Source organism: Blennius ocellaris (genome assembly GCF_963422515.1).
Source record: "Blennius ocellaris genome assembly, chromosome: 6".
NCBI lineage: Eukaryota > Metazoa > Chordata > Actinopteri > Blenniiformes > Blenniidae > Blennius > Blennius ocellaris.
Genome location: NC_137655.1, coordinates 13,807,985 through 13,833,195, shown reverse-complemented (window position 1 = coordinate 13,833,195; position 25,211 = coordinate 13,807,985). Strand labels below are relative to the sequence as shown.

Genomic DNA, 25,211 nt, shown 5'->3' with positions numbered 1-25,211 from the left:
TCTTGCTTTATTACAAGGCGGTGATCATCAGACATATAAAAGTATGACAACACTGGTCATGGCCGTAATCGATAATCAGCTGACTGATATCATGCCAGAGAGAAGACAGCTAATCAATGCAAACCCTCACACAGTCCAGTAATTAGTCGTCAGTAGGCTTTGTTGGGGAGATCTCTTCTGCATCTCCAGTGAAACCAGTGATGAAGGCATTATTGTGTCTTTATAAAATCATCACTTTTCAGAAATAGAAACTTTTCTCTGGAAACCAAGCTTTTGGGATTTTCTTCGAAGCTTCCTGTGTAGAAAATATAGCATCCCGGTTCATGACAAGGTGTGTTTGTCATCCAGAATAATGTTTTCGACGTTGAGACAGAGGCAACTATTCATCATCTTGATGAATGGATGTGAAACTATTTGCATCCCTTAAGTTTTAAATCAAACTAGAAAAGCTCAGTTTAAAGTAGCTACTGCAGTTTATAATTTTGTCACTACGTTTACATTACACTCAGTTTTGAAGGTTTTTTTTTTTTTTATTGTACAAATTCAGAATCTGAGACATGCAGGGAATTAAAACATACTCAATGAACTCACTCAGTTTTTGGACATTTTGAACCAAATCTTGAAGAGTTACATATCTGCTATTTATCTGTTATCATAGTTGGTTTCACTAGTAAACACTTTATAGACATTTAATATAATTCTGAGGATGGTTTGGTGGAAATTCCATCAGATTTTAACAGTTAATACCTTTTGTTTATGTGTGGATGAAGCAGTAGCTTTTAGGTTTTTAACTTGTTTTATATTTGGATGTGTTTCCTGGACATATACGAACTACAGCTTGATATCCAGGTTTGTTTTTTTCAGGGCGACACTGTGCCAACAATATAAAGGCAGAAAGCTGATATCTTGTTCCCAGAAGGATTTTTTATTTTTTTTGTTTGTTCCTGTTGGAGCTGCTATCTGAGGACACATTTATATTGCTTTTATTGTTTCTGGTAAACACACCTTCGACAACATAAGGTTCACATTTCCTCACACTTTCTTTTCATGTGAAGCTGGGTGTGTTTTCAGCTATCATGTTTCTGCATTTTGCTTTCTTTAGGTGCTTTTTTTTTTCTTTTTCTTTTTTTTCTCAGTCAAACCCCCTTCTTTCCGTCAGTTTGACCCCACCAATCTCCACTGACGAGCTGTGTGTCCTCGTTCTGGCAATGCTCTGTCGCCACCACTCAGTGTGGGGCCTCTGAAATATTCATGCTGACACACATAACACACACACACACACGCACACACACACACACACACACACACACACACACACACACACACACACACACACACACACACACACACACACACACACACACACACACACACACACACACACACACACACACACACACACACCTAGAAAGGCCACACACAGATTAGACACTTTCAAACCCTTTATCTTTTTCTAGCTGTCAGTTAGTCTATATCAATAGCAGATTAGAAAATATAATTTATCTCACAGCAGGTTTGCGGAGGAAAAGCGTCACACTTGTGCAAACACGTCACCAGATAGCACAGAGAAGGCCGGTGCAGGCTTCACTCCCAATGCTACAGATAATCAGGAGTTTGTTTGCTGTGTTTGTTCAATTTGTTTTTTTTCCAAGTTGTCATTTTATTCCAATGTACAAATACAAAGTGAAAGCATTTGGAGTTTTTCACAGTCAGAGTAAGCAACATGAAATGACCCATGTTTGAAATACGGAGTCGTGAGTCAGGCAGCTGGTTTCAAGACAAATTTATTTCATTGCAAATATGCAGTTAGAAAATCCTCAAAAACAAAATAAAGTCAAGCAGACGAACTCCAGAAAAAAAAAGGGGGGGGGGGGAGCAAACTGCAGAGCTGCAGTAGAACTTAAAGTAGTACAATCTATTACGTAGTTCAGTCGTACAAATATTTGTATAATTGTTGGGTGCCCTGTTCTTTCCAGCATGTACAGTCTGCTCCGAGTCCAAAGATCTAGCTGACTGAAAAATCAGCACACTCACACAGGTGAAGACACACTTCCCTGCAAATGGCGAGCACAGTTTTGGGGTCAGCGATACAATCTTGTGTACAGCAGAACAAATCATAAAAACCCCCATTACCGTGCCAGCTGTGTTCAGATATGATCGGTGACCTGCGACTTTCTCCGCATTTGGAGGCAAGAGGGACAGACGCAGAACTACAGCAGGGAGCGCATCAACACGCAGAAAGGTTATTACTCTGCCAGCCGTTTTGATATGTGACCTAACATTATTGGCCTGTTATTATCAAGCTGACAGAAGCATGCAAGCAGGGATGTGGCAGAGCAAATCATGCGAACTGTGATTTGTGTCAGGGATACTGTGAGATTCAGTGCTCGCAGTCTGACAGCAGGAAGCAACCGCACGTCTGTGAAATCCTTTAGAAGTTGGTTTACATACTAAAGCTCTTTATAAAGCAAAAAAAGGGGGTTTGACCAAGTCGGGATCATCCATATGTGCCGCAGTGCAAGCGGTCAAATTGTCTGAAAGAAAAATGTACAGTATTACGAAGCCATTTCTCCTTCCTTAATCTAAATTCATGGCAGCGGCATCTTTCCCTGTGTGTTTCTCAGCAAGAGCAGATTTTGAAATTCCCATGATGATAATTTTGGCTGCTTGCGGAGGGTAAACAGCATCAGTCGCCCGTGTGAAAATGAGCACACAGCCCATCGAGGAAGAAGGAGTAGGATTTTCAGAAAGTGTTCCTGTAGATTTGATATTTGAATCCCTCAAAGGCAACATCTCAAATGATTGAGGTAACAGGCTCATTTTCTTCCTGTCAAAACAAACATGAACCACATTTTTGGGGCAAGGTTCTTTAAAAAAAACTCAGCAGCTCCGACTAAATTTCCTTTAGGCGTCAAGTTACCAACCACGCTTTTCTAAACATACTAAACCTTTGCTAATATGAACAACCTCACCTCTTTTGGGAGCGGCTGGAGGGATATGTTATTGTATCTGTGTAGAAATGTGTATCAGTCATGAAGATTGAATTTATAGAATCCATCATCGTCTGCACAGCTTTTCACTGTGATCTTATGCTAGTTTAGACGAGTGATGCCAGATCCTGCTCCGGGAGAGACGTTCTGCACATTTGTAATTTGTTGGAGCAGAAAGCCTTAAAAGACGCCGCTTATTACCATCAAGTTGGTTGGAGTGTAATAATGCAGGACTATCCAGATCCAGGATTAGACACCATTATTTTATATAGTTCAGAGAAATAAATTGACCAAATGTTTTTGAAAACTCTGAATTTTCAAACTGCTTGTTTGTATTCACAAGTCGACACTCTTGTTGTAGGTATAGCATTTGGTTCGGAGGATACCCCGGTACTGGTGAATTATAAAGAGGCACAAGCTGAATAGGGTCAGAGGTCAGGACCATTTGCAGCCAGGGGCCTCAAAGACATCGCCACGGATTGGCTCTTAACATGCACATTCCCATGGAGACGAGCGCCCGGTCCCATTCGCAGGGACCTTGTACCGCTGCTGGTTGTTATAGCAACAGACAGAACGTGACATTGTTGCATAATATGCTGTTTTTCACTTTTCTGACCTTATTGGTAGTTTATTTTCTAATCATGCCATGTCTCTGAGGAGGAGGAAGAGTTGGTGTCGGGTCACCACAGAATTGGAGGACAAATCTGTGAAATCAGCTCCAACAGTTACATAATCCAAAGTGAAGGTGATTAGTGTTGCATTCAAGAGAGCATAAGATTTGGTGCAGTGTTACCCTGTGGCTTTTTACATTTTTTTTTTTTTGGGGGGGGGGGGGGATTTCTTTTTTATTAAAGATTGGCACTTATTTACAAACCGTCTGGTTTCAGAGTGATCGTACGACACAATCTCCCTTATACGTGTGCTTGTGACTGTGGGACTGTCCACAACGCTAAGCGTAGCATTTAGCTGGCTTGTTAGAAAGCACTGTAACTAAGCAACCCGCCACTTTACCCAAGAATTCATGCAGCTCTACGCAGACAGGATTAGTTTTTTTTTGTGTGTCTGCAATAACAAATGCAAGAAATGTTAAACAGGAGAGAAAAAGGCAGTATGCTTGCACATTTGCTAAAAAGGTTTCGTTGTATCCTTATGTAAAAAACTGAACTGATTTTAGCATGGAAGTAAAAGAAAAATGGATGCACCAAGAAATGCAGCGAACTGCCTTTGAATGTTTTACGTTTTTGGTCATATGTGTTGCTTAGGAATAAAATAATAAAATAAAAATAAAATATAGCTTTAAAGACTTTTCATCTTGAAAAGTTATTGAAAGTGTGACCAGTCTTTTGGCATTGCTCGTTATGAACACTCCATCGGTTCCTCTTCTATACTCGCTCTGCTTGCTGCTCAAAAATCTGTTCACTATTATTGAGTGAAATACTTTCTATAGAGTTAAATTATTTTCCCATTTTGTTTATAATTATAGATTTTGAAGCTGTGATGTATCTTATTAAAATATTTGTTCATGACATTCATGATAAACGTTGATGTTATTCTTTTAGCAGTGAGCAGCTGCAGCTAGAGTTTAGCTCTAAATAATCATTTTTGAAAATATTAAAAAGTCGAAATCTGGACGTCAGCTTGATGACTTTTCTCAGCATGATTTTTTTTCCTTTTTATTTCTATCATCTTTTTATTCTCTCTCAAAAATCTAAACTATTTTATCCACATATCCAAAAATAACTTGCAGTGGATGACTATTTTAGAGGTCTTCTAATATATACATATGACAAACAAACAAAATTCAGAAACGTTTGCTGCTTATTTTATTGTCTTTTGTTTACGCTCTGCACTTCCGTGTCGTTTTGTTTTGATGGGAGCGCACAGCATGTTACGGTGTAAGTGTTGATTATGAGCGTGAGTGTACAGGACTCCAGAGGTGTTGGGTTGCTACAAATCACAGTGGTTTTGTGTGCGTGTGTGTGTGTGTGTGTGTGTGTGTGTGTGTGTGTGTGTGTGTGTGTGTGTGTGTGTGTGTGTGTGTGTGTGTGTGTGTGTGTGTGTGTGTGTGTGTGTGTGCATGCGTGCGTGCGTGCGTGTCTGTGTGTGTGTGTGTGTGTGTGAGAGAGAGAGAGAGCGAGAGAGAGAGAGTGAGAGAGAGTGGAAGAGAGAGACAGAAAAATAATTAAACTGTGCACTGCAGCTGTATGTGTTTCTCAGTGCAATTTATCTTTAAAGAGTATCTAAAATTTGCTCAAATGTCTTTTTGTGCTTGGAACTGTAACATGTTTGCTATTCCGTCTGGGTAGACAGTGGCACTGTGATTGACTGCATTTTCCCTCAGCCATGTTACAAATCTAACAAAATCTGTAAAACAAAGCTGCCTTTGATCTCTTCATTAGCTGATGGCAGAAAAACCACAAAAACAAAAGGACTAAAGTAAAAGCCCCACACATTTTAATCCCACAGACTTTTCAAAAAAATTCTTCAGGGCTTTGAAAGGATTGGAGATTCACCGCAGCTTGCAGTCCACACCACACTCATGTAATCACTTTTGTGTGTTTTTGTGGCCCAGAGGACACAAGAACTTCCTTCAGGAATAAATCGAGGAGATGAAGTTATCAACTCTGAGAGACAGTGCATCTCTGCGCCACATTGTATGAAATAGTATACATTCCTCTCAGGGGTGAAAGAATGTGGCATGAAATCAGTAATTGTTCTTTAATGATAAACCACAAGCGCCATTCGCCCTGAGTATTGCGTGACCTGTTTATGCCTTTCATTTACAAATTAAAGTCAATTCAATATAATTGGTTGGATCTAATTATGTATGTAACCACTCTGATTTATGAATGCAATGTAAATATGCTTTTTTTTGCACGAGATGTGTTTCTTTTGAGGCCACCCAAGTCTAAAAGGTTAGGCTCTTCACTCCACAAAGTAGTTTTCAAGCGTTCACACACGTTACACAGTCAACCAATGTATTTATTTATTTATTTTTACATTTCTTCCCTCTGCAACAATAGGTAGCAACATACACAACAAAAGCCAGTACTGCCTATGCTTTTTTGTATAGCTCTGACAACTTAGACATCATTGACTTTGTCTCTGTGTCCACCCGAAGACAAAGTCTAAGCTCAGACCAAATGAGATAGAAAAACAACAAGAGACTGGACAAGCTAATCAAAAGAGCAGGCTCAGTGCTTGACAGGGCACTGGACCCACTTAGAACTGCGGTGAAGAGGGGCACGCTAAACAAACTCAAAGCTATAATGGACAATAGCAGACACCCCCCACCACAGACTCCTGGAGCGACAGAGAGGCGGCTCCAGTGGTCGGCTCCTGTCACTGCACTGCAGAACGGAGAGACTCAGGAGATCCTTCGTCCCCGCTGCAATAAGACTTTTTAATGCCTCCTGAACTCACACGCGCACAACAATCATAATCATCATTTTTATCACTTTTTATCCACATATGAAAATACAGTAAAATTGTGTGAGTTTTCGTGTACTGCATAGTGAAAGATTAGGTGTTGTAAAATCTGCCGGCTTCATGAGCTTACATAAATTATTAAAAACCCTTTGGATAATTAAAAAATTCACAGTTGAAAACTGGCTTACTTTCCTAAGCAAATGACAATTTTCTTGTTTGTAGATAATGACTGGCACCACTGAGTGAATCTAACTCATGTATTATTTCAAGCGAGCAATCAGTTTGCAGTTGATCCAAATATTTTTTGTTCCCTTTTTTCCCCATCATTTCAAAAACCTTTGTGCTGTAGCACAAATACTGTACAGAGCCTACAAACAGTCTCGTACTTGGGCCACCAAATTTCCCACAGCATGCAAATTTATGCAAATACTTTTCGTTGCTCTTTCCATGGCAACCATTATGTGCTGTGGATCTTCTGCAACTAGTTTATACTTCCAAACTGTCTCCTACTATTTGTTGCCACCCGTCCACCCTCCTTCCGAGTGAATGATAGTCACTGAATCACATTTCGTCTGCAGCTGTGGTTGTGCGAGTGGCTGGCACAGAGTGCAGAAATGTTTCTTTTTATGGAATTATCAAGAAAGCTTTCTGCTCTGTCAGCACTTACAGCTGAGTAAGGATCAATCAATAATCACTCCTTTATTTCACTCTATCCATCATCCATTCTTACCCCTGCCCTCCCTCCCTCCCTCTTTCTCTCTCTCGATCTCTGTCTGTGCACGTTCTTTTTTCCAGGTAAATGTGTCTCCATGGGTGAGGCTCATTGATCCAGAACACGTCTCCCAACCCCGCATCGCAGCCCGTCTCCCCCCCCCCCTCTCTCCCTAAACCCCGCCCCTCGCACATCAGCCATCATGCCTTCCACCAGCCACCTGCTGGGGTTAACTGAGATGGGGCTGCGGTGCGACCAGGAAATTGAGAGAAGATATGAGATCGTCCCCTCGGTGGTCTGCTCCATGTGCTGCCTATTTGGAATCATCTACTGCTTCTTCGGTAAGTGATGGCAGTGTCATGATGAATAAATATCGTGGCCCAACCTTCGAGGACCAAAGTTACAACATTTATTAACTTTCCCAATTTATGTTTTTTACATCTTCACATTTCTGTTGGCAACCACTGAATACGTGATACATGAATAAATAGTTGTGATATACATTTAGATAGAGTCATCTAGGTTCAATTATTTTTGTGAAAATGGTGATAACTTCTGTTTCGACGTCTGTAAATCACACAAGCACTGTTCACTCTTTGCTTTGAGTGAATATTGCTTCAAAATATGAAAACAATTATTTTATTTAAGTTTAATCCATATGTCTGTGGAGTAATAACATGGCCATTTTAAACTGTATGTATAATCTGGTAATATTTAGCTCTGACTTTTCAGTGTGCTTAAAGTGACTCTAAATTAGCATCTCGCAATCACAATAGTGGTATAAACCTCAGTATCTTCTTATAATAAAAAGCTTCAACCTTCACAACCTTCCCGTCTCACAGTGTGGCATCAGTGATCTTAGACGACTGCTCGACTCACCTGGCCTGTAGGAGTGGTCTCTCCTGCAACCAACTTAATTAGCTGAGGATGGAAACTGAAATGAAGTAAATCAAACCTCTAAAGCACATACCCCCTGCGATATCTTCCTATCCTCCTCCTCCATATGACCGTGACCTGTGTTGAAACAAGATGTGACTTGTTCTAACTCACTGAAGTCTCCTCCTGCAGCATCTTCTTTCACAGTGGGACACAAACAGACCATCTGTCCTCAGGATTCATGACAAGCCTGATTTGGCTCCAACCATTTGAGAATACGTGGATTTCTTTCGTTAACATATACATAAGTGTCTGCAAGAGAGCACAAATGCACACTCCTGAGTCAAACGTATTCGTTAACATTATTTCAATAGAATCAAATCAAAATTCTTATTGTGGATTTTTTTTTTTTTTTTTTTTAACCAATCTGATTTTCAGTGATCTAAAACCTGCTTAATATACATTTAAAAACAAGAAACTATTTTTTTTGAAAGGGTTTCCAGATTTGTAGGAAAAATAAAAGGCTGGATTGAAACATTAAAACGTGATTACTTTCATGTGAGCATGTGTGCCAAGAAGTGATCAAACATTTTGAAGATCCTCTTGCCAAAAAGCTAATGTAATCTCTGTCTTACGGCAGTCCAGGGTGTGTACATATATCGTCGATGGAGGAGCAGCATCGTATCATTATCCTGTTTCTGGTTGTGCGAGTCAATATTGAATGCTCATTCCTACAAAAGTCAAACTACTGTGGCATTGGCGTTTTCTTTATTCTGTCTGAGTAAATTGGACTACATGGTGGCAAAGTTGTGGAGTGCAGTAACAGCCGCATATTTTCTTCAGCTCAAATTGCTGTTATTACCAGACAAACTTTAACACGTTGTCTTCTGCTTCTCATTCAAAAACATGTTTCTGTTTTCTTTCAGCTAAAGTCACTGCTGAACAGAGATGGTACAGTGCTTTGTTGTACATAAAGAAATAGAAACTACAGTGGAAAATCTGCAGTTTTTTGACTAAACCATCAAGCTAATTTCCAATTAATGATGTCATTTACACAATTTGTGGAAGTAAAAGGTTGTTTTAACAATGATTACCACAACTCAACCTGATACAACTTGTGGATACTCTGACTGGAATGTAAAATTAAACATTCAACAATTAAACCAAATCGTCATTATTGTATAACCCATTTGCATCTTTGTGGCAGAAGACTTTGCTCACTAAGTCCTGAGTATACATTTTTATGGCTCTCCCAATGATCTGAATTCCTTAATGCTGAGCTCCAGTATGCTACCACTGCATTTGAATGAGCGACATATAAAGAATGTCGAAACCAAGAATCCTACACGGTCCAATAGTACCCCACATTTTGCTTTAGTCTTGAGTTTAATCTGCTGTGCCATCCAGTGTTTCGACACTACTGTGGTCAACTCATACGTTACGGCATAAAGTCTTTACTTAAGGCGCAGTTTTGAGAGAAACAGCATTTTATTCCATTGTAAATCTTAAGGAGACGCCATAATTAGTTTGGATGTAAAGCCATTAAAGAAAAGTGAAATCAATAAATAATTAGAGAGAAAAAGATCTGCAGTGTTGTTCAAAGAAACACTTGGATGTTCAGTGTCTAATTATTTCCTTGTAGCTATTTTCTAGATGAAGTGGCAGCGATTCTTCAGCTCAGTGTGTACACGCACAGACAGCAAAACAGAAGAGATCATGGGACTATATCACAATATTCTTATAAATACTTGGCAACATTGTACTATTCTGATTGAACTGTTGTAAAAATGCATCAAATAGCTAACAAAAATAGGTGCACTCCACATACTCGAGACCAATTCCTCTTAGAATAATATATTAACACACGGTGGCAGGTATGTGCAGTTTAACTTGGAACTCGAAGCATCACCAAGCAGTTTCTCCTGTCAAACAAAATGGAACAATATGGATATTTCTCATTGTGACAAATCTTTGATATGTTTTGTTAAATCTCTTGTCTGCTGATAACGTCAGTCGTGTATATGACTACAAAGCATTTGCCTGCACATTCCGGATTCTGCACCATTTTCATGTCAGCAAAAAATATCCAACACCAACACAGATCTACAATATCAATTATGTTCTATGATGTCATTAAAAGATACATATTCATAAAAAAAATTATCTCACATGTTTCAGGGAGGTGTTTTACATTTGTTTAAATACAATTTGAATATGATTTGTGGAAGACGGTAGCCTGCATTCAGTTTTTTTTTTGTTTTGTTTTTGGGAGGGGTGCATATTGATGCATGTTATCTGTTGGGGCTTTTTGCATACAAATTGACTGGAAGGGGTTCATTGAAGCATACAGACAGCATTAACATTCACTGTATATGTCCTGCTAAAGCTCTGGTGTCAGTCTTTGCATTACAAACAGGTTAGCCAAGAACTTAACAAAGTTTACCGCCTGCTTCAACACTACAGTGGAGAGTAGTTGGATGCAGTTCCAAAATGGAGAGAACATCACTATTCATAAAACATTTCCTGGTCAGGAAGAAAATGTCCTGTTTGCCCTCAGGGTAGTGCCACACAAAAGGTTATAAACCATGCTTCTCCCCACTCAATGCATTTCACTACTACCGCTAACAGTTAGCATGCTGACATTACATTCACAACATTTTGCCAGCGGACCGTTATTATGAGAATGTTTTTGTTTTTCTATAACAAACCTGCTATCAAAGTCCCACTTGTTTTGGAAATCACTTAAAAAAGGACGCTGCCTGCTGCAGAAATGAAAAATATCACACAAGACATCAGAAACGGCTTCATTTCTCTCCACTTCAAGTCCACACTCCCGTGGTTCCTGTTTGTTTGCCAGCAATTGTAGAAGAGAAACACGGTGTTCCCGATTGCAGTGTCATAATTACAGCTCTGCAAATGAAATGCAATGCATATTGTTGATGTTTCTCAGAAACTGCTGTCACAGTTGAGTACGATGAGGAAAATGACATTTCTGCTGGGTGTCAGCGGGAAGATCAACTCTCCCCACTGATGTTTCCCTCTTTGGATTTGTTAATTTGTACTACTGTCAAAATTGCGTGAAGAAATCACTAACAATCATTTATTTGGTGAAAAGTGATGGAGTTGAATCAGAATTAATGGCTTATCAGTTTGGATCAAGATGGACGAGCCAAATAGAAATAGAAAAATATAGTGGGAGACAATAGCGGTAAATGCCAGATTGAACAGATGGAATGGTTTAGTGGCTGGAGGGAAAGTAATGGAAGCAATGAGGAAGAAAACTAGGAGTAGGAGGGAGAAGATTAGGAGTGGAGCTTTGGAAGTAAAAAAAAACCCAAACCATCAAGAGAGGAGATTCGTCACCAGTAAAACAGAAACAAATCCGTTTAGAATGAAATCACAGATTAAAGTTAAATACAAAATGTGTAAAATTGATATCACATTTTGTGGCTGGCTCCTCTCAAAACAAAGGCTCAGGTGGCTTTAGAGGATATTGAAATGCTCCAGTTATTCCATGACAGACTTGTATCCCTTAAGGTACCCTGTTGCTGAAGAATTGCAAACAGCTGTGAAGAAAAACTGTGGCTTTCGCCGCACATGGTGGCTGAAAGAATTGTTGGAAAGCACATAAGGTTGAGTAGGAGGCATAAAGAAAACCATAAGAAGTGCATCAAATAATTGAGGTACGGTCATGAGGGAGGCGCACGGATGGTGGTTTGGATGAGAGGGGGAGTATTGTTTGGCTCAGCTGTGCAATGCCTGATTACACAAAGATAACAATCTGAGGTTTGCGTCCCTCAGGGACGGAGTCCAGTCAGAGAGCGAAGGACAGAGAAACTGAGGGAAAAAAATGAAGGAAGATGCACACATTATTAAACATAGAAGAAAGGGTCAAGGAGATTTAAAGTGTTGATGGGCTAAGCTTTAAATGCTTCGGGGAGTTTTTTTTTCTCTTTTTTCATTCAACGAAACAATCAAATTGAAAAAAAAGTAAAGAACAGTGTGAACCTTTAGATGGGAAAATGAGGTAAAAGAAAAAAAACTAAATCTGCTACTGTTATTGTCAGCTAATGAATGTGAATGGCCATCTTTAATATGATAATTACCATCCTTCAGAATAAGTATAATTACAGAATCAAAATGAAAACATCAGTCAGAGAATAAATCAGAACTTTTGCTAAATGGTTTCTGCTGAAACGGTGTGGCCATGCCAATTCCCGTCCCCTTTCAAAATACCCCAAAACGTTTTGTCACTAAATGAGGGTGCAGAGGAATAACGTTTATCTTGTTCAAATCCGGAAAAATCACAATATAGCCTTCTAAAACCCTTGTTTGCGTGTGTACACGCGTGCGTGCCTGCCTTTTATTCTTTATTTCAGGTTGTCAAAAACCTATGAAAAAAGCTTTCATCTAAGCAGTGTTGCTGATTCATTCTGTCATTCTTTTATATTTGATTTCATTTTTGTTTTATCTTTGTTTCTCGCTATTTACACACACACACACACACACACACACACACACACACACACACACACACACACACACACACACACACACACACACACACACACACACACACACACACACACACACACACACACACAAGCATGGGTACAGCGGGACGGAGTTGGTATGCTTGTGATATGCTCACGCCGCTCTGTCTCTCATCTCCCCTCCAGGCTATCGATGCTTCAAGGCCGTCTTATTTCTCACAGGCCTCATGTTTGGCTCTGTGGTCATCTTCATGCTGTGCTACAAGGAGAGGGTGATGGACACTCAGCTCAGCGTGGAAGCGTCTGTGGGCATCGGGCTGGGTATCGGTACCCTGTGTGGCTTGGTGACCATGTTGGTTCGCAGTGTCGGACTCTTTATGGTCGGCCTGCTGCTGGGCCTGTTGGTCGGAGTGGCGTCATTGGTGGTAAGGCATCTGGTGTTCACAGTTTGCACATACATTGACAAATTGATTTCATTTATAAGGTGCTGGACTTCTTCAGCATTCCTGAAGTGCTTCAGAAATATTATTCACATTCACACCTACCAATGAAGATGGCTGCCATGAACTTGCCCAGCCTCCATTAGGTGTAATTTGGAGTTCATTGTTGAAGACAGGATCAAACCCACAACTTTTTTTGATTGGGAGACGACCCATGGAGATATTGCCCCGTGTGTAACATCAATGAATAAACAACATATAAAACTGAAGTTGATTTATTTTGCATTTATGCAAAAAAGACTTTCGGTTTAATTTCTGTAATGCCAGTTCATAGAACAAGAACAAGAACAAGTCATCTCTGTTTATGAAGCTTAAGAAACTAACAAAAAGCCAACAGTCCTCACATAAACAGGCACATGGTGATTTAGAAGAGAAAACTTGACAATATCTGACTTCGGAGAAGGCAGAACTATGCTTCCTCCTGTCAGGCAGAAAATAATACATTCATCGGGACAATAGCTGACACTCAATCATAACATAAATCAGCCCCTCAGGTATAATATTTGGAGCACAATGAGAGCATGCTTAAACAAGAATAATGTGAGGAAGTCTACATCGCTTCGGGTGGTATTGTATAAAATATCATTGAATATAGCAGCTCCCAAAGGAGATTCACACTTTCTCCCTCTCATTTTGTCAGGTCATGGAGGAGTTCTACCACCCGAGAACAGTGTGGGTTCCTCTGGGTATCCTCCTGGGTTCTGGGACGCTATTTGCTGTTCTCACACTTCAGTGGCAACGCTGCTTTGTCACTCTCTCTACTGCCACATTCGGCTCGGCCATCATCACGGTTACTGTGGATTATTTCATAGAGCTCTTTGCATTGGTTCACTACATCTATGAGAGACTCAGGGTAAGAACGTCTGTGTGGGTCACTGAGTGTGTGTGTGTTTGTGTGTGTGTGTGTGTGTGTGGGGGGGGGGGGGGATGAAGGTGCAGCTGAATGACATATTGAATATTGGTCACTTTATGCAGCAGCCAGTAGCAGTTATGTTTGACATTTCATCTCTCAGTCTGCACATCTTGAGCTTTAGCTTTATGAGCTTGAGGCACACCTGCAGGTTGGGATTGAGAGAATTAGTGGTATTGGTATTACAGGACAGTCTCAAAAGCTGCTACACAGTAATTACCAACATTACTGTTACCAAAAAGAAATCTACCCCCTGCAGGTAGCATGAGCTAATATACTGTATTTGGTATGAGACGCTTGTTTTTTTTTAGCTTTGATCTGTGGTCCAATGCTGTCAAACGTTTTCACGTGGAATACAGCGCCCATTTTGATAAAATAAGGACATGGCACCAACTAACTTGCATATCATAGAATTCAGTGCAAAGATATATAGAATCTATAGGCATATTTCAACAATAATTCAATTTGAACTAAATTAACTTTCTTTCAAATCGAGCACAGCAGGTCTCCGATAACATTGACCTTTAACAGAAGCTATAACGTTCCCTTTTAATCATGTTTCAAGAAATGTTCATTTAATTACGTATTTATTTTTTATGTCTTCTTATTAAATGTAGAAGCATAGACAATTAAGTGAGGAGAGTATACAGTCTAACATAATAGAACCAGTGCAGCATATTCTATGTATAAAATAAGCTTTGTTTTGACAAGTAGACTCCATAAGAATGTAAATCCATTTGTTGATGAAAACAGTATGGAGAAACACAGGAGGGATGTCAAATATGTGTCACATTTAAGGGAAACTAGGGCACACCTTTACAGTACAGCAAATCAAGATGACAAATGTATAGCCTGTGGAAAAAGTGTGACCCAGAAGGACATCATGCAACCTCCTTTTGTCAAGAGGCAGCTATGACCTGAACCACATGATGCTCTACCCATTATCGAGACCTGGAAAAAGAACAGATGACACAATCTCAGAAAAAGAAAAGCTCTTCACATGTCGAAGAGAGAGAAAATAGTACAGAGAGCAGACAGAGTGAACGTGGACACACATAATAGTCGGGACACTGACAAGAGGAGAAGCTGAATTTCGTGAGAATGAAGACAAGATCATCCAGAGGAAAGTGCAGATAGCTGGGAGGAGAGAGGCAGGTCCCACGTCGATGAAATGAGATGACAGGAGGGAGAAATGAAGGAGGGAAGGAAGTCATACCTCAAACTCTCTTACTTTTAAATGTCATAATAGAGACAGAAGTTTGCACATATCATCACAAAAAAATCTAAACCACAAGTTCTTTCTCTGAATTTCCTGCTTATTAGAGTGGATGCTCCACTGTGCATGGTGAGCTGTCAATGTTGCACACAAGCTACAAACTCGGAGTGCAAATTGAGTAAAAAGAAACTCTATAAAAATAGTACCCGTCTGCTTTCTTATTAATGGTGGGGTACTTTTATTTTATTTTTCATTTTAGAATGCATGCCTCCACAGGGCCCCTCAGGTGATAAACTGCTGTGTGCTCTAGGGACTGCAAATGCCTTAATTGATGGCTTACTTTCCCAGCTACAATTTTTTCCCCACAATGATATATTTTCTCAGTTAATTTTTTTAAGTTGTGGCTTCCTGCCGCAATGTAATTTAGCAGAGTTTAACAGGCCACAAAGTTATACTTCTGCTCAACTGACGTGACATTTTTAACATGTAGTATCGAGAGCAGAAAAACAACAAAACGTTGTACTTGAGTGCAACGACATTCACACTGCTTGGATTGTAGTCCGATCCATGTAATGATCAATTTAAAATATTAAGTACTACATTTCTCAAAAACTGCTTAAAATATTAGATTTTTAACTACATTTGATTGTATTGTGTTTGAATACAGTATCTCGGTGAGAAATATCTACCATCAAAGCTCATAGCATAGCATATACAAATGCAGCAATCTGTTTTGTAAACAAGTGCAGATATAAATCAGTCATTTGCTCTGTTTAGAAAAACATATTGTTTCCAATCAATAGGTTTGAATGATAATTTAAATTGTACTCAGTGGTGACTTAGAATAGATTGCATGTTGTGAATTGCACTTCAGTAGCAGTAAAATTACATTCATGAAGAAAAAAACATCCCAAAATCCAACTTAATCATAATGGTGTGATTATTCATAAATTCTTGATACCACACCGAGTTGTTCCTCAAACTGCAAGCATGGAATCGTGTTGAGAAATTCAATAAAAAGCTTAACATACAGTATATTCACTAAGAAACAATAAAGACACAAGCAAACTATATAAGATCTTTTTGAGATGGTTTTGTCTTTCAGAATATAAATGTTGTGCTGACTTTCCTAATTAGCTGTTGTGTTAATTGTTAGTAATTAATCAAATCATTCAGTAACATTTAGTCATATCATTTGCAGGTGGCTCCAAAGAAGCCGGTGTGCTGGTTTACCTGGGTCATCCTGGGGGTGTGGCCTGTTCTGGCCTTGCTGGGAGTGCTAATCCAATGGAAAGTCACTGCAGAGGGATTTTCTCACACTGAGGGTGAGTGATTACAGCTTCTCACACACACACACACACACACACACACACACACACACACACACACACACACACACACACACACACACACACACACACACACACTGTGTGTTTGTATATAAATTAAAGGGTGCCAGAAGGTAAACGGAAGGTTTCAGGTGCACAGCCACTCATGGTAAATAACAGCATATTTCACAATGCAGTGGTCAATGTTTTATTAAATGCTCTCAGTCGAAAATAATTGCAGTCTTCAGACTTTCTTATGACAGTGACCTCTACACGTTATGCTGTTGCATAGAAAAATACAAAAACATGTGGTTAGTGCATTAAATCAGCTGAGAAATCCTAAAGGGAGAAACCTTTTTTTTTTTTTTTTTTTTCAAAGTAGGTTAAATCCTTTCTTTTCTTTTTTTGTTTTCCTAAAAAAAAAAATTCCCAGGATAAGAGACAAGAATAAGTTTACAGTGATACTGCATATTTACATTCAGTTGAGACGTCGTCATGACACAGCTAAGAATTGACTGATACGGTCACCATGACAGGTGAAGTGAGATGAATCACCGATTAAATGATTGAAAACTAAGTGAGTGAAAAAACACCAAACACTATGAAGAAGATAGACATGCACCTAAAGGGACTGTAACTTTATTCATACTGGTAACTCCAGTCACTGTTTTAGGTTTCATCCTTCTCATTTATTCAGTTTTTTGCATGTGCATGTGTGTGGACAGTGGCAGTCCAGAGAGAGAGAGAGAGAGAGAGAGAGACCGTCCTGAGAACATATTAAAAAACAGCAACTAATGTTGATCTTGTCTCCGGTGACCAACTTTAATTAAAAACCTCATAAAACCTAATTGAATCATGCAAATATGCTGATGCACATCTTGTAAATAAATGACTTACCTGGGTCAGTCTATTAGTTTACTTTTAGAAAAAAAGCTCAAAATCACCTCAGAATGTCTGTAGTTGCAAAAGGGAACATTAGAAATAATCAGGGCAGTTTTGCTAGCTCTTTGTTCCAAAACTTGTTACAGTATCAATGCCCCCAAGGCCACTACAAGCTGCTCTGACGAATCCAAGTTTATTAAATAAGCACTGTAATTGCTGTAGAAATCAGAAGGGCCTCAAATAGCCCGCGCGCGCGCATGTGTGTGTGTGTGTGCGTGTGCGTGCAACGGTGGGAGTTTGTGTGAAAATGCGAGTGAATGCACCAACGTCAAGTGTTATAATCACACTGTTACTGGTGGAAAAAGCCTTAATCTGGTCTGAAAGCAACTACAACACAGATGGCAAGATAGCATACACATATCCTCAAAGACAATATGCAAATGTAGCATGCAAACAAAATACAAATAAGTCACTCAGCACCAACAGATTAGGGCAGACACTGAAATATGCTGGGGTGCAGTCTCTCTCTCTCTCTCTCTCTCTCTCTCTCTCTCTCTCTCTCTCTCTCTCTCTCTCTCTCTCTCTCTCCCTCTCTCTCTCTCTCTCTCTCTCTCTCTCTCTCTCTCGCTCTCTCTCTCTCTCTCTCCCTCTCTCTCTCTCTCTCTCTCTCTCTCTCTCTCTCTCTCAGTCGATCACACTCCTACTCCAAGAATATTAGAACTCACAGATTTCTTTCTGTCGTGCTTGGAAACTTGAACATTTGGTCTTTGGCTGTGTCTGACGCACACAGTCAAACAGTACCTCAGAAAAAAAGTCACACATGGGTTCCTGTGATGGGATTAAACTGTAGGCTGCAGTAGCTTCCAGCAGTGTGAGAGAGAGGAAGAGAGAGTGAGACAGAGACAGAGACAGAGACAGAGACAGAGACAACCAGGAATGGAGTATACTTGAAAACACTCTGATGAAGTATTCCTGATCATGATGCATCCCTCTGTCAGTATTCTCGACCACTTTATCTGACTTTGGGTTGCAAGGGTGGAAGTGACGCCAGATGACAATGAGTGAAGGCAATATATAGCTCATCAGGCCGTATATATTTTCCATATTGTGATCTTCCACATGGTTGAACACAGACAACCGACTGGTCTAAATGGGTCCTGACATTGTTGGAGCGAGAAGGTTTCGATCAATATATATAGATTTTGGTTGAACACACATTACTTTGTGCATGGATGTTCATTTTTTGTAGCCAAAAAGTAAAAACAAGTACTATGGACGGAGCAAATGCCAGTGTTAAGGGCAGGTGATGAGGGTAATAATGACCCCAATTAGAATATAGTAATATTGATTTTACTGATAATGGGGGGGAAAAAAACTATCATTTACATTCTCTTTGTATACACTGCTTGTCTGTAATACTCCGACAGGAAGGTGGAGGTTCCCCACAGTGGCATTTGTAGTGTTAATTTTTGGAGTGTGGGAGCCATTTTCAGTAATGTATTGTTCTCTAGTGGGAACAACTATGAACAAAACTATCCCCTGTTACATAGATAATATGTGGTTGTCACCCAAGCTTGCTGGCTGTAACAATTACATGATGCCCTAATTGATATTTTAATACTCTTACAGCTTATTTACAGCAGATGTTGAGGAAATAACATGGTCAATTGTGAATGCAATCCCTATTCCTGCTTGTTCGTAATACCAGTCGGTCCATCATTTCCATTACGACAATGAAAGTATATGCTATAAAGCCATAAACTGAGTTGTGGTGTTAGTGTCTCACTGTGACTAGCTATGACAGAAGCAACGAAAGGCAATGGAAGAGGAAGCAGGTGTACTGGGGGAAGGGCAAGATGGGGTAATAAAGTGGGGCACAATGGGTAAGCGGGGCGCCCAACTGGAGCAGTGAGCGAAAATCATCTGTCAGCTGATTTAATACATGCAGGGCGGGGGCACGAATGAATGAACACACACACGTTTCCTTTGATTTGTCATTATTTCTGTCTGCTCCTGCAAAGAGTAAAATATATCCTTAACTGTGTATGGTCTGACACTTCTGATAAAATTCTTCAACATCATACATTTAGTTGCCCCTCAACATTACCCCAACTTCAACCCCAAATCCAAACTGGTCCTCACAAAGATGGCTACGTAACAGACACACACACAAACATGTGGTCAGAGGGGCCTAAGGTGGGGTGAGCAGAGGAAAGAAATGGGGGGAGGTTTATTAATCAGTTTCCCTGGCAGATGGTGCCTTGTCCGTTCACACAAAGAAACAACAATAGACCACACACACACACACACGCACGCACGCACGCACGCACGCACGCACGCACACACACACACACACACACACACACACACACACACACACACACACACACACACACACACACACACACACACACACACACAGTCACACACACAGTCACACATACAGTCACACACAGGTCCCACAGGTTAAACCACTGACTAAAGATGTCGACAATCACCGATCCTTAAAAATAGTCGTATGTGCAGTGAACACTGAGTCTGGATAGTCTTGGACATCATTTGCTTGTGAGGGTGAGAAAATAACTCGAACACCCTCACCCACTCACAATATGTCAGGAGGCTGAGCGCCTCAGTGAGAGTGCAGAAAAATATATATATATATATCTGTCTGCTAGTAGACAATAAATAAAATAGAATTCAGTGATTTTTGTTGTTGGTTTTATTTTGAAAGCCTACAATGGTGAAAATATTCTCAGTGACTCAGAATCCGAGTGGAAATAAAAGGTTCATTTTTGTGGTTTTGCTTGCAAATCTGATTATGCCAATATCAGATCTATGCTATGCTATCCCTGAACGGATGTCCAGACTTTAGGTTGAGAACCACTGCTTTACTACTGCTTCAGCAAAATATATGTTTTTATTTGTTTTTTCCACTGAGTGATCTAAGAGTGTCCTTTTGACTTGATCATTTGCTTTTGTTTCCCCATAAAAGATTAATTGTTGCCTCTTCATCATGCGGACTCCCTCTTGATGATCCATTGTTCTCTTTTCTCTCTTTTCTCTCCCACACTGCTCCAAACCACTGCCCTCCCTCACCAGTGGTACTCAGTCGGCAGCAGCGCAGAGTCCAGCTCATGCGGATCCGGCAGAGGGAAGAGAGGCTGAAAAAAGAGAAGGAGAACAAGAAGAAGAAAAAACGACAGGTCCAGAAGACGACCCACAAGCAGAAGGCCCACACCCACCATCACCACCACCAGCAGTACCACCACCCCTCAGTGTCCCACCCTCACCACCAAACCCAGAACACCCAGCCCCCTAAAGTTCCCCCTCCTCCCCAGACTGAGCCCGGATATCACCGCAAGGCCAATCCGAAGAGACGCTTTGATGGAGACGTGCTGTCGCCGGTACGATACAGAAACCTCTTTACTCTCAGGATGAAATGAAATTTAAATTCTGGCTGTATACAGTACTCACCATAAATATTTGAACAGTTTTTTGCTCTTCGGGCATTGTGTTCCAGCACAATCGATTTGAAATGAACGATAAAAGATAAAAGTTGACTGCGGGAACACCTTCATGCAAAAAAAACCATGACTCTGAAGATTTTACAAGTTTTTTATGAGAGCAAATGTTTTTTTGTTTTTTTTTTACTGTTCAAACATCAGAGATTGTCCTTATTTCCAATACCAAAGAGAGAGCAAATAAGAAGGCATTATATTCAAAATGCTTCAGTGGATGGACGTGCATCAATGAATCAGACCGTAAACTCCTTAAAGAGATGAACTGGGCTTTAAATGAAGTGCGCAGCGATGAGGAGAAGAATCACAATATGTAATGAACCTGAAACTGCAGAGTAAGCCATCTCCTATGGTGCTTTGGGAGCCGCCGCCCTACGTCGTTCACATTTCTCTCTCCTCTAAGAAATGAAAAGATTTAAATGAAAAGATTATTATCAGTCTCTGCAGAGCTTCTGCAGAGCTTCATGATAAGGTGTTTATTTGAACCGGAGCATCATTTAACATGCAAACAATAGCTAACCAGGGCATGAGTTTAGGGCTGTTGGCATTTTGGATTCAGTTTAATATTTATTACTCGATGTATTTAAGTGGCATATAGATTTTGTTCGATTACTATTCACAAGTAAATAAATGGAAATCTCGATGGAGAGAGTATTTCTCAAACCAGTTTATTGTCCTGAGAAGGCCTTTTTTCATTCTTTCAGTGGTTTTGTTACAACTTCACAGCCTGATTTTACCTGAGCTTTTATAGGATTGTTTACCTTATTCACAGTCTATTCTTGTTTATAAGTGCATCCTTCCCCTGTGTGTTCTGTTTCAATCCAGAGCTACATCAGGAACTTCCGGGACAGACAGACGGACAGACGGGCGTACTCCCACAGTCGAATGAGCCGCTCTCGAATGGCCGAGCTTGACTACGACTGCGGCTCTCAAGTGCCCCTCACGGCTCCAACTGTACCCCCGGTTCGCATCTGAGGCGGCAAGAATCCACACGCAATCACAGTCGACTTCAAAACTCTCAGTGACACAGTTATGGATGTAAAAACCAGACGTACTGTGCCAACCTGGTCATTAACAGGAGCTCGACAGGTTTGATTTATGTGGTGAGTTTGTCTTTTTGAAAGTCAAGATATAAGAGCAGAAGGAGCAAGTATTGAATCATCTCATACTGTATTTGGGTCTTTAGTTATTGTGCTGACCTGAAGGATGCCGGGGAGAAATGGACCGGTCCTATGCTGGACAAACCGAACTGTCTCTTTTTAATTGGATTTTTGGTTGCTTCAAGCTACAAGAGTTATTTTTTTTTCCCCCAACAGGAGACAAAAAAAAAACAAAAAAAAACATCTGAGTACCACATCATTTCAGAAGAAAGTTCAGCACATGGCATTCATGGAGTTGAAGCGAAGCTGATTTTAAAAGGCCCGCTCGAGTGTTTCAGGTGGAACTGTTTTGCTTTGGGGATGCTGCGGGGAGTCCTCTGAGGGAAATGAGACAAAAACAGCATACGTAAAGCACAGCAAACACTGGAACTCAAAGGCAGCTCGTCCTTGCGGCTCTTTTCTCTGAAAAGTCAGCGTGTGAAGTATTCAGGAAGTCAACATTTTATCTTCACTGACAACCTGTAAATCCAGACGTGGCAGCGCAAGGCCTGTCCTGAAAAAAATGCAGGGCGGGGATGGGCTTTCAGTGGGAATTGGATTACATTGTTCACACTATAAACAATTTCTGTATGTTTTCTCCAACAAATCGATGTTACACCGCCTGAATTGGTGCCATTTCCTGTGAAGAATGTGCTTACATCTCATCACCTTCCCTCTGTCCTAATTGCCAGACGCTCCAATCGCAGACCAGAGAAGAAGACACAACACCCCCACCCCCCCTCCCCCTTTCCTTCTTTCCTCGTTCCACTAAACAGAAGACGTTTGTGTAAGCTTGTCGACTTTTCCCCAAATGCTCACGTGTCCCTTCTTTCTGCCTCATGACCTATTAATGTTTCACCTTTACAGATTTGGAAAGTTACAATATTATGTTCAGCTGGAAATGGTTGTCTGATACTGGTCGTGTGGGAATCACAGTGTTGTCATAAAATCTGAGGAAAATGGGTGACAGTAAAAATGTTATAAATAGTGTGTTTATGTGTGTGTGTGTGTGTGAATGGACACATGAGCCCTGTGGCAAGCAGTGGACTGTACCAAAGATTGACCAAGGAGAGGGGTGGATCAACTATTATATGAAAAACGTGCTGTTTTGTCCCCTCTGTCTCTGCCAACATGCTGGCCTGGTTAAAAGTACAAGTTGTTTGGGTGTGGAAAATTAGCCGAATGATTAAAAAGAGATGATAATCAAAATGAGCATCATCTCTTGTGTAGAGGATGAGGCTGTAAGAAAATATAAGCATTTGCTTTTGGCTCCCTCTGCTGTTTACTACTGGACCTTTTTTTTTTTCTCCTCCCTTCTGTGTATGTTGGGTTATTATTTTCTGTGTGTGTACAGGCATTTGCTGTGATGTACTCTTTACATTGGTACTTGTGCACTGACATCAAGAAAGACGAGGGTGTATAGGAAGTATTTTCATCTAAACAGTTTTTGTGTCTTTTTCGACATACTGGAATCCACAACAAATTCTTCAAACTGCCAAATATACACAACAACTGCTGAGGTTCAATGTTACAAGCTGAAAATAAAACTTCAGTGATGAAAAAAAAAGAAAGAAAAAGAAATTCCTGACGTAGGAATTTTGAGGTTTACTTTCACAGAACAACGCTACTGTAATTTATTAGAGAGGGGAAAAAACCACTTGAAGTATGTAATATGGTGCTTGGATTTAGCAGGATTTGCAGTTCTTTGTTACTGGAGAGTCAATAGCTTTTACCATAACTCATTACTGCATGGAAATCCTCGTGTAAATGTTTCTGAATCAATGAAATCAATGTCTCAACTGCTGTTGTTTGATGTCTTCAGATTTCCACTTAAGTCTCTCCTCCTTTCATTGTCCCCTCTTTGTGACTATGTATCCATATGAGCCACCGTTCCTCCTGCTCCTTCTTCTTACTCGTATGATGTTTTCCAGTATTGTGACTACTTATGGGTTATCTATGTATTCTACCCTTTTGTTTTGGTCTTCTTCCTTGATGCACTTCATTTTTAACCTGGAAACAAACAGTTAATTCTGAACACTTATATCATCAAACTCCCCTGCTTGTTATTTGGGGACCAGCTAAATATGTCTTTCGAGGATCTTTCTGTTATTTTCTGTGATTGCCTGCCAGTGCTAAATTACAAGTCGGGGAAACATTTTGATTGTAGATATTGACCTGTAAATAATTTTTAAATGTAAAAATATTCATGTTTACATCATGTCCATGTCTGTAATTTATGCAGCTGATTATTTTCTAATGGAGTAGACCTGTTATATTGTGATACTACTGTATATCCAGTTGGTTTGACTTGGCTAGATGGTGGACGCACTTCTCATCCTGGTGTTTCAACATGTGATGTTGAAAATCATCAGACAAACTGAGCCTTGACTCCTAATTCATCATTTTCCGATACCACCGAGTTTGAATTTGTGCAAGTCACTTGATTATTATTGTTATCATTATTATTATTATTGATTATTGAGCATGGATTTATATGGACCTAACAAACGATAAACATTGTGATTCTACAATCGAATGGGTCTTGTTCTCTTCAGTGTTCCTGGATGTCCATTTGTATGTTCAGATACACGCACATCTTACACCAAACACATTACGAACATAAATATTCTTTGCAGTTTTTAATGGCATTTCAATCAACTATAGGTACAAAACTGATGCTACCTTTAAGTATAGTTGATGATCTATAGATATTATTGAACGTATGGATGTCAGCATTTTTACATGCTGATTAATTCACGAGAGGAATAGCAGTACAGAAATATGAGGCAGCTCTGTATTCATAAATAATAAATGTTTATAGTAATAATAAGCAAGGAATGTGTCAGTCCATCAGAAAGCAGTGATACATTTATTATTCAATACCAATGACCATGTGGAGATTGTTTATGTGATGTGTTTATGAAGAAATGACTGGTCAGCAGTTTTAGAACTGGAAGCAAATCCATGACAGCAACATTAAGTTGAACTGAAATAAATGCCTTTAAGAGTTTGACATTCCCTATTATTTTCTTTTTTCTGCCTAAAATTAAAAAAACAACACGAAAAGTGCATTTTGCAGCAGCGATTTGCTCAAGTTCATTTTAAAAAGATACTCTCCTTAATATTGAATAAAAACTACAACAGTTGCATTAAATCTCAACTCCAGAGCTCCTCGTCTTTTAAAGGGATTATCATGTTTTATTTACTCCAGTATATCA

At 39.9% G+C, this 25,211-nt stretch overlaps 1 protein-coding gene across 1 annotated transcript; it reads left to right on the top strand.

The window, feature by feature from the left end:
* Positions 1-7,333: 7,333 nt before the first annotated feature.
* On the top strand, positions 7,334-21,829 carry tmem198aa (transmembrane protein 198aa; the record flags this gene model as incomplete). Its single annotated transcript, XM_080497682.1, has 6 exons — positions 7,334-7,472; positions 12,687-12,925; positions 13,641-13,853; positions 16,328-16,451; positions 20,436-20,740; positions 21,680-21,829. 6 exons carry the CDS (start codon positions 7,334-7,336, stop codon positions 21,827-21,829), a joined length of 1,170 nt encoding a protein of 389 aa, XP_080353808.1.
* Between the last annotated feature and the right edge of the window lie 3,382 nt (positions 21,830-25,211).